The sequence below is a fragment of the Hyperolius riggenbachi genome, chromosome 10 (genome assembly GCF_040937935.1).
Source record: "Hyperolius riggenbachi isolate aHypRig1 chromosome 10, aHypRig1.pri, whole genome shotgun sequence".
NCBI classification, from domain to species: Eukaryota; Metazoa; Chordata; class Amphibia; order Anura; family Hyperoliidae; genus Hyperolius; species Hyperolius riggenbachi.
In genome coordinates this window covers 22,118,574-22,133,684 of record NC_090655.1, presented here as the reverse complement: position 1 = coordinate 22,133,684, position 15,111 = coordinate 22,118,574, and the positions used below count along the sequence as shown (strand labels likewise).

Below are 15,111 nucleotides of genomic sequence, written 5' to 3'. Positions count from 1 at the left end.
ACAACCACATCCTTTTAAATGATTTACTCTGGTCTCTGAAAGACTTTGTTCTTAAATTACAAATCCCACATTTAACATAAACCTTTCACAATTATTCCCTTTTATTTTAAGCTTTGCGTGTGTAGATGTTAATTAGTGTATGTGTGTAATGCATTTTTGTTATTAAAACGTTTAAAATCGTTTTACGGTTATGACCTGTTGCTGAACATACACAATCGGACTTACGCCTCCGAAAACGTTACCTTGTGTTCTAGAGTATCTTGTATTTATAACCCGTATGCTTGAATTGGGCACAGATAGACAAATCTGGCGCCGATCCCTGCATACCGCTAAGGGTTAACTTACAGTGTTCGCAGTGTGCTAATATATTTACAGTCCTGTGCTGACTCGCATGTGGGGGCAAGCCTTTGAATTGTACGTGTGTGGTGAATCCTTTGGCGTCAGGGCGCTCCTCTCGGCTAGTCGGTTCATAGAGTTCAAATCCACATATGGGCATCTATGCAGCGAGACCGAGTTTCTGATTCTGCGCGATTGACCCGATCACGGCCCGTGTGGTCTATGACACAGGGGCCTGGGGTAGAACAATAAAGTTGGGTGTGTAGATCTGGCGGCATTCAGCAGGTGGCTCAGGGGTTCTGGGGGGGGGGACTTATTTGTTGCAACTCTACATGCTTTAAGACATTAACCACTTAAAGAGACACTGAAGCGGAAAAAAAAATATGATATAGTGAATTGGTTGTGTACTATGAATAATTACTAGAAGATTAGCAGCAAAGAAAATATTCTCATACTTTTATTTTCAGGTATATAGTGTTTTTTCTAACATTGCATTTTTCTATAATATGTGCAGATTACACAACACTCTGCATTCAAAATGAGTCTTTCAGAGCAGTCTGTGAAGTAATGACCTCTCCTCTAGCAGAGGAAAAGTAAACAGTTCACTTACAGTTGAGATAATAAAAGTCAGATAACAGCCCTCTCCACGACTAACTTAGTCGGAGTCGAGCTTAATGGCTTGTTTGCATAGAGATAACAACTGGAGTTTCTCAACTCTTCCTGTACTGGAAACAATTAGACTGATGTATCTGAACTTAATGTTTTATTTCTTAGCTGTGCTACACATACAAATCATAATATCATTTTTTTTTTCGCTTCAGTGTCTCTTTAAGGACTGCTGTGTTAAACCCACCCCCCCAGTGACCAGGCCATTTTTTACTGATTCGGCCACTGCAGCTTTAAGGGCTCGCTGCAGGGCCGTACAACTCAGCACACAAGTGATTCCCCCCCTTTTCTCCGGAAGGAGAGTTCTGTTGGAAGGGGTCTGGTCGCACCCCAGCTGTTTGTTTTTTTATATATAAATATTTATTTTATTTAATTTTTAATAAATTTGTTAATTTTTTATTTATTTTTTATTCCCCACTCCCTTCTTCCCCCCGCCAGCCAATCAGTGTGTCTGACAGCCGATCACTTTCCTGCCTACAGGGGGGACAGCCGTGTCACACGGCTGTCCCCAGTACAGTGCTGCCTTATTCGCAGCACTTAGATTGCAGCGCTGCACAGGGTTATTAGTTTCGCCGTCTAACAGCCTCCGAGTAGCGATCGCAGCTGGGAGACTGAAGGCGAGGCGGAGCTCCATCATCCATGCGGAGATGCGCACGCATCGGTGTGCGCAATCTCCTGCAAACCCCATTCCCAGCCATTCACACCAATCGGCGTGGAGCGGTCCTGGGGCTGCCGCCACGTTCACACCAATCGGCGTGGAGTGGTCCTGGGGCTGCCGCCACGTTCACACCAATCGGCGTGGAGCGGTCCTGAGGCTGCCGCCACGTTCACACCAATCGGCGTGGAGCGGTCCTGGGGCTGCCGCCACGTTCACACCAATCGGCGTGGAGCGGTCCTGAGGCTGCCGCCACGTTCACACCAATCGGCGTGGAGCGGTCCTGGGGCTGCCGCCACGTTCACACCAATCGGCGTGGAGCGGTCCTGAGGCTGCCGCCACGTTCACACCAATCGGCGTGGAACGGTCCTGGGGCTGCCGCCACGTTCACACCAATCGGCGTGGAGTGGTACTGGGGCTGCCGCCACATTCACACCAATCAGCGTGGAGCGGTCCTGAGGCTGCCGCCACGTTCACACCAATCGGCGTGGTGCGGTCCTGGGGCTGCCGCCACGTTCACACCAATCGGCGTGGAACGGTCCTGGGGCTGCCGCCACGTTCACACCAATCGGCGTGGAACGGTCCTGGGGCTGCCGCCACGTTCACACCAATCGGCGTGGAGTGGTCCTGCCGCCACGTTCACACCAATCGGCGTGGAGCGGTCCTGGGGCTGCCGCCACGTTCACACCAATCGGCGTGGAGCGGTCCTGGGGCTGCCGCCACGTTCACACCAATCAGCGTGGAGCGGTCCTGGGGATGCCGCCACGTTCACACCAATCGGCGTGGAGCGGTCCTGGGGCTGCCACCACGTTCACACCAATCGGCGTGGAGCGGTCCTGAGGCTGCCGCCACGTTCACACCAATCGGCGTGAAACGGTCCTGGGGCTGCCGCCACGTTCACACCAATCGGCGTGGAGCGGTCCTGAGGCTGCCGCCACGTTCACACCAATCGGCGTGGAGCGGTCCTGGGGCTGCCACCACGTTCACACCAATCGGCGTGGAGCGGTCCTGAGGCTGCCGCCACGTTCACACCAATCGGCGTGGAGCGGTACTGGGGCTGCCGCCACGTTCACACCAATCGGCGTGGAGCGGTCCTGAGGCTGCCGCCACGTTCACACCAATCGGCGTGGAACGGTCCTGGGGCTGCCGCCACGTTCACACCAATCGGCGTGGAGCGGTCCTGAGGCTGCCGCCACGTTCACACCAATCGGCGTGGAACGGTCCTGGGGCTGCCGCCACGTTCACACCAATCGGCGTGGAGTGGTACTGGCGCTGCCGCCACATTCACACCAATCAGCGTGGAGCGGTCCTGAGGCTGCCGCCACGTTCACACCAATCGGCGTGGAGCGGTCCTGGGGCTGACGCCACGTTCACACCAATCGGCGTGGAGCGGTCCTGGGGCTGCCGCCACGTTCACACCAATCGGCGTGGAGCGGTCCTGAGGCTGCCGCCACGTTCACACCAATCGGCGTGGAACGGTCCTGGGGCTGCCGCCACGTTCACACCAATCGGCGTGGAACGGTCCTGGGGCTGCCGCCACGTTCACACCAATCGGCGTGGAGTGGTACTGGGGCTGCCGCCACATTCACACCAATCAGCGTGGAGCGGTCCTGAGGCTGCCGCCACGTTCACACCAATCGGCGTGGAGCGGTCCTGGGGCTGACGCCACGTTCACACCAATCGGCGTGGAGCGGTCCTGGGGCTGCCGCCACGTTCACACCAATCGGCGTGGAGTGGTCCTGCCGCCACGTTCACACCAATCGGCGTGGAGTGGTCCTGCCGCCACGTTCACACCAATCGGCGTGGAGCGGTCCTGGGGCTGCCGCCACGTTCACACCAATCGGCGTGGAGCGGTCCTGAGGCTGCCGCCACATTCACACCAATCAGCGTGGAGCGGTCCTGGGGCTGCCGCCACGTTCACACCAATCGGCGTGGAGCGGTCCTGGGGCTGCCGCCACGTTCACACCAATCGGCGTGGAGCGGTCCTGGGGCTGCCGCCACGTTCACACCAATCGGCGTGGAGCGGTCCTGAGGCTGCCGCCACGTTCACACCAATCGGCGTGGAGCGGTCCTGGGGCTGCCGCCACGTTCACACCAATCGGCGTGGAGCGGTCCTGGGGCTGCCGCCACGTTCACACCAATCGGCGTGGAGCGGTCCTGGGGCTGCCGCCACGTTCACACCAATCGGCGTGGAGCGGTCCTGGGGCTGCCGCCACGTTCACACCAATCGGCGTGGAGCGGTCCTGAGGCTGCCGCCACGTTCACACCAATCGGCGTGGAGTGGTCCTGCCGCCACGTTCACACCAATCGGCGTGGAGTGGTCCTGCCGCCACGTTCACACCAATCGGCGTGGAGTGGTACTGGGGCTGCCGCCACGTTCACACCAATCGGCGTGTCGCGGTCGGCAAGAGGTTAATAGTTCACCTGTCCTCTCAACAAGTGTATAGAATACCTAAGGGATTGAAAAAAGGTGCCTACATTTAGCCCATAGTTTGCCTTTCCAGAGGACATCTACAGGGACCCTCATGGGGGATTATCAAGGTTTTCTTTATTTTCAAATGCACTTAAGGTGGCCACACACGATACAATAAAATGATTACTTTAATTCGATAAAAACGATCGGATCTCCCAAAAGTATTAAAAGCTTTTTTTTTTCATCCGACTGAAAAATCCGATCGGATTTCCAGTTTTTTTCGATTTTTATCTATCCGGAATTCCAGATATTTTTCTTCAGTTTCTCTAAAGATTGTATGGTGTGTGTTAGATTATCAATTTATTAATATACACATCCAAGCAATTTTCTCCGTTTCCAATCGTTTTTATCATAATTGGGGAAAAATGTAACATACGTGTGTGGTACATTGGTCATATTTTTGAAATGTTACAATCAGTCAGAAAAATTTATTGCAATTCTTAAATTGGAGATATTTAAATTGTATGGTGTGTGGCCACCTTTAGGGGCTGTTTCCACTAGCTGAGCAGGCATCTTGCAGGACGCACGCCGACCCTTGAAGTGATGTGAGCACACATGCAGATGGCGTAGCTGTGGTGCCATGTACAACCAGGGATGCGGTTGCATGCTGCAGAAATCTGCTGCATTCGGTCCAGAATTGCACCACAGTGGGATTCGGACGGTAAACAATGGAACGCATCGGCAGCGTTTCTCCGCCTGACTCATCTGCGGGAAAACGCTGCCGGTTCGGTGCAGATTCGGTCCGCATTCGACCTTAGTGGAAATGTATCCTTTCTAAATGGATGGCAGTTGCTCGGTTCAACTGCCAGAATAGCGGCACAGTGAGTAAGGAAGCTGGCCAGCATCCTTATATAGATCCTGTCCTGGGGGTGATTTAGTAACTGGAAAGGAAATACTGAAAATTCCTTCGTGAGGAGATGGACTAGTTATTGCCTACAGTAAGTGACAGCAATATAGGAGAAAAGTCATTTATGGTGCATTTTACTCTGGGAGAAACTTCTAATAAATATGCATTGAAAAATTTTACATGGACACTAGTACTTTAATTACAGGGCTTGCAGTGTCCGCCTATGGCATACGTGTCAAACTCCAGCCCGGTGGCCAAATCTGGCCCTCAGAGCCATTCAATTTGGCCTACAAGTGCGCTCCCCACTTTGCAATATGTATGGCCCACTCTAGAACACCAGGGAAGCCATATGGGAGAGGTAGGGCGAAAGCACTAAACACTAGGAAACTGTGTAGGGGAGGGTGGGGGTCTCTAGACACCAGGGAAATGTATAGGGGAAGGAGGACCACTAGACACCAGAGAACTTTATAAGGGAGGATGGTGGCCAATAGACATTGGGCTTGATTCACAAAGCAGTGCTAACCTACTTAGCATGTCTAAAGTCTTTAGATTTGCTAACCAGGGTGCTAAGTAGGTTAGCACCGGATTTCTCAATCAGATCGCACGCAAAGTTTTACGTGCGCAAAGTCCTATGCACGCGCTAAGTCCCATAGGCTTTATTGGGCACTTCGCGCGGAGCGCCCTGCGGAAAGTTTTACGCGCATAAACTTTTGCGCACGAAAAGCTGATTTAGACGTGCTAAGGGGGTTTTCACAGGCGTGCTAACAGTTAGCACCGCTTTGTGAATCAAGCCCATTGAGGTTGGCCTGCAGCTAGGTCTCAGTGTACAATTTCGGTCCACTTTGTATTTGACAACCCTGGCCCATGGGATTCCGTGTCCAGGGTAAATACACCATCCACAGATTTAAAGGACAAATGAAGTGAGAAGAATACGGAGGCTGCCATATTTATTTCCTGTTAAACAATTCCAGTTGCCTGGCAGTCCTGCTGATATGTTTGGCTGTAGTAGTGACACAGAATATGTTGGCACTTTATCAATTAATAATCATAATAACAATAGCAGTGTCCAAATCACACCAGAAACAAGCATTCAACTAATTCAGTCAGATCTGACAATAATGTCAGAAACACCTGATCTGCTGCATGCTTGTTCAGGGTCTATGGCTAAAAGTGTTAGAGGCAGAGGATCAGCAGGGCTGCCAGGCAACTGGTATTGCTTAAAAGAAAATAAATATGTCAGCCTCCATATACCTCTCTCTTCAGTTGTCCTTTAAAGTGAGATTGGTTGGAGGTGCACAAAATGATTGTAAAAAGGGGGAGAAGTTTAAAAGAAAGCGAGGTGTAAGATCATAAGATCTATGGAAATTGCCATATTTATTTCCTTTTAAACAATACCAGTTGCCTGGCAGTCCTGCTGATCTTTCTGGCCAGAAGGGTCTGACTCACACACTTGGAACAAGCATGCAGCTAATCTTGTCGGATTTGTCAGATATCTGATTGTATGCTTGTTGGTCTATGGCTTAAAGGACCTTAAAATGTAAAATATATGTAAACATATACAATGGGCAGCACGGTGGCGTAGTGGTTAGCTCTCTCGCCTTGCAGCGCTGGGTCCCTGGTTCGAATCCCAGCCAGGGCACTATCTGCAAAGAGTTTGTATGTTCTCTCCGTGTCTGTGTGGGTTTCCTCCGGGCACTCTGGTTTCCTCCCACATTCCAAAAACATACAGATAAGTTAATTGGCTTCCCCTAAAAATTGACCCTAGACTACAGTACTTACACTACATAATATAGACATATGGCAATGGTAGGGATTAGATTGTGAGCTCCTTTGAGGGACAGTTAGTGACAAGACAATATATATATATATATACACTGTACAGCGCTGCGTAATATGTCGGCGCTATATAAATACTAAATAATAATAATAATAATTAAGAAGTTAAATTCTTCCAGAGTAAAATGAGCCATAAATTACTTGTCTCCTATGTTGCTGTCACTTACAGTAGGTAGTAGAAATCTGACAGGTTTTGGACGAGAAATCAGGTTATATACAATGGCATGATCGATTTATTTGAGATTAGTGCCAGATATATTTAACAATGTACCGTTTCATCCGACATCTGTGCTTATGTATTTGATTACTATATACTCTCCCCCCTCCCCCACCCCCTCTCCACCCCCTCTGCAGCCGAATCGTGGGCGCGGTCACAGCTAGACATTATGCCTTCTCCAGTATATGCCTTGACACCAATATGTGATTGGGACCAAAAGATCTGCATCTAATTGATCCAGGGAGGACGATCCCTCCCCCCCCCCCCCCTTTTTGTGTGGATATAAAGATGTTCAATGTGACATACATCTATTGTGTTGAGGACAATCATCCATGCCCAAACACCAGAGGATGGGATAATACGAGCAGAAACAGATGTCTAATCTGTGAAATAGAGTGCGTAATTGAGTGCCATCTATGTGAAGAACTGATATTCCCTGGTCATAGTTATGTATGATGTCGGGCGATCATTGCGCCTTACACAGGCGGCAGAGTCCGCAATGGAATTGTATATACGCTTCCAAGGCAACCGAGAATACATAGCAGGTTGCCAAGGAAACAGTGGGCGGCGGCGACGCACGGAGTCCGCGAGCCTATTAGCGGTGCTGGAACTGTGGGTAGATGTGACGTCGCCGCCTGTGAGGTAGTAGGCAGGAAGTGATTCTTGCAGCGATACACCGCTCACGGGGACATGGCGAAAACAGGCTGATGACAGGGCAGCACCGGCACAGATGTGGGGGAGGAACATGGATATACATACATGAGGAGGAGGTACTTTGGAAGGGGGCAGGAACGGCTGGAGGGTATTTAAACCTTCATACTCAGTCCACACTCAGCTCTGACTTGAGCAGGTTGCTGGGGGAAACTTTGTTGGTGGGGGGAATGATTTGTATATTTTGTATATAGTGTATATATCAATGTGTATCACATCACTCCTGGCGACGCCTCATGAAATGAGGTGAAACAATTGTTGAGTAGCACCTAATAGCCACACTCTATACCTCACTCCTTCAAACACCCATGGTGATTCATATACCCAGCTACCTTCTATGAAGGCTTATTTTAACCCCTATGGGGTCAATTTCCTTGACAAACAAAATGGGGGGCTGGTGATGATGCACAATAGTGATCCAGCCTTCTAATAAGGAATATAGTGCGCCCATTGTGTACAAGCCAGGTCTGGATAGGTTGACTGTAGTTTCCAAACTGTGACCGACATTACACATGCAAGATAGCTACACCCCACCAAGAAACTACTGAGTGGGGGGGATCAGCAAAGACCCTTGCATGTTTATTCACTGCCTTGGAGCATACCACCATCCAGCCAATCTGGCATCTACATTAATCAGTACATAGATATTTGGGGCACTTACTACTATTTGCAAACCCCTGTGTACAGAAAACGTCTGTCTGACAGTTCTGATCCAGGGAAGAGGGACTTGATCCAATGTCCCTCTCAATTCATACGTACAATTAAGGTCAAGCCGAAATTGGCAAAGTGTGACACAGGTTTTGGACTAGCCCAACTCCTGAATTGGGGGTTCACACGGATTCCTTTATTTTCAAAATCCACTTAGAGAATGGCAGTTGCTCCATCCAACTGCCAAAACAGTGTACGGTGAGCAGGGAGGCAGGTCAGCGTCTTTGAATACATTTTTTTTTCAGGGAGTGTCTTTGTAAAGAATAAAAGTCATGCTGAGAATCCCCCATGGAGAGATGGACTAACCCAAAACCTGTCTGTTCTGTCAGATTTCTACTACTTACTGTAAGTGACCGCAACATAGGAGAAAAATAATTTATGGTTCATTTTACTCAGGCAGGGAACACACTTGACTTTCAGTTTTCCGCGCGCGTTTTTCTGCATACTTTTTCTGCACACCAAGTGTGTTTCCATGCAGGAAAACGCACACGTTTTTTCACAGCAGCTGATGTAAATGATAGAGGAAACTGTCAAAATGTGCAGAATCAGGATGCAGAATGTCAGTTTTTTTTCTGCGTGCGAACAACACAGTAAGTGTGCACTAGTACATTGATTAACATGAGTTCTCAGTTTTTCTGTGCAGAAAACGCGCACGAAAACAGTCAAGTGTGTTCCCTGCCTCAAGAAGAAATGTACTTCCTATTTGCATGCGTTTTAATTTTTTTGCGACAGTTCCAGTTTAAAGAATTGGAAGCAGTGGAGCAGCAGGACGGCCAGGCAATGTACTTTATTTAAAAGGAAATACACGTCAGCCTCCATATCCCTCTCCCCTCGGTTCCCTTTAAATGGTGAAACAACAAGAGTGAATTAGAAAGGATGACATTGCAACATGAAGTTACAGCAAACAGAACCTTCATGGAAAGACAAATCATAACGGCACGTCTCCTCTTCCGCTAATCAGAGACAGCTCTAACCCAGTCAGGAAGATTTGTTGTTCCAAGTTTGTTCTGAACATAAAACTCAGAGTGAAAATGGAAAACGGTTTTACCTTGGGGAGTTTTGTCATCTTTTTCCGCTGCTTCCGGAATCTTATGAGCTTTTCTCGATCCTGCGGATAATAAATTAACGGAACAATGAAGAAAGATTTTCCAATTTGCAGCCGCCATAAGAAAGTTAAAATGCCTGATGTGCGGGGCTGGTGCAGATTTACTTCCAGCTAACTGCCAGGAGAATGGGAACAGGAGGAGTGAGTGAGTCAGTTTAATGACTTTCTGCCATTTACATGTGCCAAGAGCTTGGGCAACCCAGAGAGGTTTTCTCAGGATCCCTCTGCCCAAGAACAGGAGCAGCAAACTTTGGGCCTGACTATTCCAAATAAAACTTTCACGTACTAGTTTCGCACACTGAGGCCAGAGTGCGAAACTAGTCGGGAATGAGGTGGGCGGCACCATTAACTTTTCCCTCTTGGGACTTATTCCATACAGCGCATCTTGGCCTTGGGGTTCCCTATTACTATTATTATTTAGTATTTATATAGCGCCGACATCTTATACAGCGCTGTACAGAGCATTTATAGTATTGTCACTTACCTGTCCCTCAGAGGCGCTCACAATGTAATCCCTACCATAGTCAGATGTCTATGCATGTGTAGTATATGTGTAGTATATGTATTATAGTCTAGGGCTAATTTAGGGGGAAGCCAATTAACTTATCTTTATGTTTTTGGAGTGTGGTAGGAAACAGGAGTGCCCGGAGGAAACCCACACAGACACAGGGAGAACATGCAAACTCCTTGCAGATGTTGACCTGGCTGGGATTCGAGCCGGGGACCCGTCACTGCAAGGCAGGAATGCTATTCACTAAGCCACTGTGTTTGAGGGCGGTTTCACACTGAATATCGTCAGTAGACCGCCCCGGCAAAAACAGCCTTTGGGGATTACCGTGTTAAGTACGCAGTAATGCCCATCTGGCAGCAGGCCAAGCAGGAAGTGACGCTCACTTCCTGTTGCAAATCAATGACGTGCGTGGAAGTGTATAGCTGAAATACGCTTCCCGCATGCGCAACACGTAAAACTGCAGCGGTCAGTTTAAAAACACACGCGTCACCATAGACTTCCATGACTTCTGGTCCGTTCCGGTAACTAGAGGGTAGTTATGGGTGGGCAAGGGGAGGACACATGTCCCTGGGCGCAGCACTGTAAGGGGGCGCAGAGCATGGGCACCGCAAGGGAGGCACATCTGGCTATCTAAAGAGGGGCACATTTGGCTATCTAAATGGAGGGAAGGGGCACACCTGGCTATCTAAACAGCATTTGTACATTTGGCTCCACCCATGGCCACATTCTGATGCGTGGACCATGCCCTATTTGTCCAGAGGGGGCGCAAAAACTGTATTTGCCCACAGGCGCTGAAAAGCCTAGCTACGCCTCTGTAATGTAGGTATGTGCTCATGTTAGATAGGGTACTTCCGGTGCAGCGCTCCACAGGCAATGTGAACTACCCCAGTGTTTCCCCCACCCTGTCCTCAAGGCCCATCAACAGTGCATGTTTTGTGGAAATCCACAGAGGTAGTTAATCAGCTCTGCTGAGACACTAATTACCCCACCTGTTAATGTTTGTGGTTTCCTGCAAAACATGCGCTAGCTCCACTCCGCCTTCAGGCTCCTAACGGTGATCGCCGCTCGGGAGACTGTTAGACGGTGAAACTGCCGTCTTTTCACTTAGTACAGCGATGCGATCAGCAGCAGCGCTGTACTGGGGACAGCCGTGAGACACGGCTGTTCCCTCCATTGGCTCCAGAGTGATCAGCTGTCATAGGCTGAAGCCTATGACAGCCGATCACAGTGATTGGCTGGTGGGGGGAGGGAGGGTGGGAAACAAAGTAAAATAAAAAAATTGTATAGAAAAAAAAAATACAATAAATATTTGGCAAAAAATAAACAAACATCTGGGGGGCGATCAGACCCCACGAACAGAAAGCTCTGTTAGTCGGGAGAAAAGGGGGGGGGGGGCTTCAGTGACCAATCACCAAAAGGGGGGGGGGGAAGAATTACTTGTGTGCTGAGTTGTGCGGCCCTGCAGCTTTGCCTTAAAGCTGCAGTGGCCCAATTAACAAAAAATGGCCTGGCCTTTAGGGGGGTATAGTATTGTGGTCCTCAAGTAGTTAAGGACATAGGGCCTCTTCCCCACCTCCAATCCCGGTAAGGTGGTGGGGGGAGGGCGGTTGCAGTATTGTGGTACTTATCACGGAATCTGAAGCCCCGTTCACTAAAACTTATAATTCAGGCTGCCCAGCAGTCCGTGCAGCCGTCCTGTGTCTATGGACAGCAAAGAAGATAAGATAGCTCTGCAGGTCTACAGTCTCAAATCCCAGCCAGAGCATTGCCTGTTTGGAGTTTGCATGTCCTCCCTGTATTTGCGTGCGGTTATTCCAGGTACTCCAGTTTCCTCCGACATCTAAAAAACATACTTGTACGTTATTTGGTTCAGGAAATTGCTAGGGATCTGTGAGCCCAAATATGGAACATTAGTTATGGGATATATTAGATGTACTCCGTAAAGAACTGTAGAAAATAATTAGTGGTATATAAGTGTATAATAATGATTAACCACCACTACAGTATATCTAGGTCTTCTGTGATTTCATCTAAGCCACGAGGATGTAGATATACGTCTTGTAGCAGAAGCAGTGTTGTGCAGGATTGGGCTCCTGTGCACACCTCTGGCACTATCTGATGCAGCACTAATTGGTGAATGGGAATATAGGTTTCCTGAGCTAATGAGATTAATTTTTACCATTAAAAATACTTTGATTTTCTCAGTTCATAGTGAAAAATACACTCTGTAGCATTATTTCAGAATCAAATATCTTCATCATAAATTGTGACAGGAACATAATCTAAGTTTTGTGATAAGCGGTAAGAACAACCAAACAAAATATGTTTTTTATCTGCAGTAGCACTTTTTATTTTTAAACTAGAATTGGTAAAACTGAGAAATACTGTGTTTTTCAATGTTTTCCTTGTTTTCCCATTAAAATTCATAGAAAACAAAATTGTTCGAGGGAAAAAATGGCATACAGTGAATGCCTAGTTTCTCTTGAAAAAAAACCAATATAGATTTCATTTCTGTGTCATAAGTAGGGATAAAGTTATTTGTGATTAAATAAGGACATAGCTAAACTGTCAAAACTGCTCTGGTCAATAAGTGGGAAACAAGGAAGGGATGCAAAGTGGTTAAAATAAATGGGTAGCTTAATCCCCTAATTATACTAGAACAATGTGAAGGCTCGTACCCCCTCGGCGAATCTCCACTCTAATCCCCCGAAAACCAGCCATTTTTTGGAGCGACCGTTTCCACAGTCTCGTGGGGTGGGTATGAGTGCCAAATTAGCTGAATGGCGCTTTGTGAAGTGGGATGACTGTCGCAGTGGATCACATCTTCAAGACCCCTGACAACTCCCGCACAAAGTGCCATGATTATTTGAACTCTAATTCACGCCCATCGCGTGTTCCCGCCGGCAGGAAGATGGATCGGGGGAATGCTAGTCGAGGATGTCGCTTTGATCCACCTTCCTGCAGTGTTAGGTGGGTATTCAGCTTTAGGATACAGAGCAAAAATAAATACTTACAATGACGCTCTTTACGTAGCCTGCCGTCTCCAGTGTCTAAAAAACAAAAAAACAAAAAAAAAAAAATAAAGCATGCACAATAAAAACTAGTTATTGGCTTGTGACATCTATTATAATTTCATGCTGTGCAGGTAGCTGTACCATTCCCCATTGGCTGTCCCTGCTCACTGCCTGAGCCTATCCGCTAAGTTTACTTCTATTCAGATTTCTCCTCTGAACCTCTCCATATACTTTACAGTGATCCACCACAAAAGCAGCCGTGAGTGACCGCCAGCTGTCAGGGGCGCTGCTAAGGTTTTTGTGGCCCCAAGCAGCACATCATTTGTGGCCCTCCCACCACCAGAGGCCGCTTCTCCCATAATAATAGGTATCCCCCCCACCAAATAAAAATAAGTATCCCTCCAATTTAGGTAGGTAACCATAGCCACCCCCAGTATAGGTAGCCCAGGTGTTGCCCCAGTATAGATGGCCCACCCCCAGTATAGGTAGCCCAGGTGTCCCCCCAGTATAGAAAGCCACCCTCAGTATAGGTAGACCAGGTGTCCCCCCCCCCCCAGTATAGAAAGCCACCCCAAGTATAGGTAGACCAGGTGTCCCACCAGTATAGATAGCCACCCCAAGTATAGGTAGACCAGGTGTCCCACCAGTATAGATAGCCACCCCAAGTATAGGTAGACCAGGTGTCCCACCAGTATAGATAGCCACCCCCAGTATAGGTAGACCAGGTGTCCCTAGTATAGATAGCCACCCCCAGTATAGGTAGACCAGGTGTCCCTAGTATAGATAGCCACCCCCAGTATAGGTAGTCCAGGTTTCCCCCCAGTATAGGTATCCACCTCCATTATAGGTAGCCAAGGTGCCCCCCCCCAGTATAGGTAACCAAAGGTGCACCCCGGTACAGGACATTGGTGCCAGTGGGGGTATGTAGCTTCCTGCTGCCTCCCCATCCCCAACATTCCCGGACCTGCAAATCAGCGACGACCCAAAGGGAGGAGAGCAGCACAAAGTAACTATATGGCACACTTCAAGTGTAGGAACTGAGCAATGACACTTCTGATATAACATGGAATAATTTTTTGCCTGCTGGCTCAGGGAATGATGCGCTGCAGCAGTGCTCAATCCAACTGCGCGAGCACGAGAAGACGTTCTGCGCATGCCTGTTAATGACGTCCTCTCGTGCACAGCGCAATAGGGAAGTTCACAATTCTTCTGTACTGCCCGATGCCCCAGAAGTAGATGAGGGACTGGCCGCCATGTTGGATTCCGGAGATACCGAAAAAAACGGCAGAATGGGGGTGGAGAGCAGCGACATCTGCGGATTCTGCTTAAGGCTACAAAGGGGATACGGTACATATATTTTGTGTGGGGGGGTTGGATCAGGGTTACAGTATTCCTTTAAGTGTACTCCTCAGTCACTGCGCCACTCTCCACTCATGCTGCCACTGATCATAGTAAGTAATGGGAAAGCAGTACCAGCCATACAAGTCACAGAGACAGCGGCCCTGGCAGCGTGGGAGGCCTCTGCTGTGACTGAGGCCCCAATTGGCTCCTTGGTTTGCCTTGGCCAAGCAGCACCTCTGCCAGCTGTCAGTGTTGGGAGTGAACATACCCAAAACCTGCTAACTCATGCCTACATCCCCACATATGTGAAAACCCCTTTATCCTATGCAACAAGTGTGTCATTGCAGCAAACCAGCAAAGCTGCATGTAGGGGGATTCTAATATAGTAATGATTTTACATCCAGCTTTGTGCAGTGAGAATCAGAGAGGAGATTTCTGGGTATCTTTTGAACCAAGCCATATACTGCCACTGCTGTTTCCAGCAATTTTCCTAAAAACACTGTAGCAACTGCAGATGAAGGTTGAACAATAATATTTAAAGTGGATCCGAGGTGAAAAACTAACTATGACAAGTAAATTGTCTATATATCTTATCTAAAGTTTAGATAGTTTACACAGCAAATCTAGCTGCAAACAGCTTCAATAGAATATGATTATTTATTCCTGTGATACCATGAGGGCAGCCATGTTC

General features: G+C 48.4%; 1 protein-coding gene across 17 annotated transcripts in view; it reads right to left on the bottom strand.

Annotated features, from left to right (window-relative positions):
* JAKMIP3 (Janus kinase and microtubule interacting protein 3) overlaps positions 1-15,111 on the bottom strand; it is a 157,353-nt gene that overhangs the window by 92,459 nt on the left and 49,783 nt on the right. For all 17 annotated transcript variants that reach the window (XM_068258192.1, XM_068258193.1, XM_068258191.1 and 14 more), the window contains 2 exons: positions 13,080-13,115; positions 9,498-9,557 (listed from right to left, as the gene is read on the bottom strand). In XM_068258192.1, the coding sequence (XP_068114293.1) occupies positions 9,498-9,557; positions 13,080-13,115 (96 nt within the window). The remainder of the gene's footprint in view (positions 1-9,497; positions 9,558-13,079; positions 13,116-15,111) is intronic.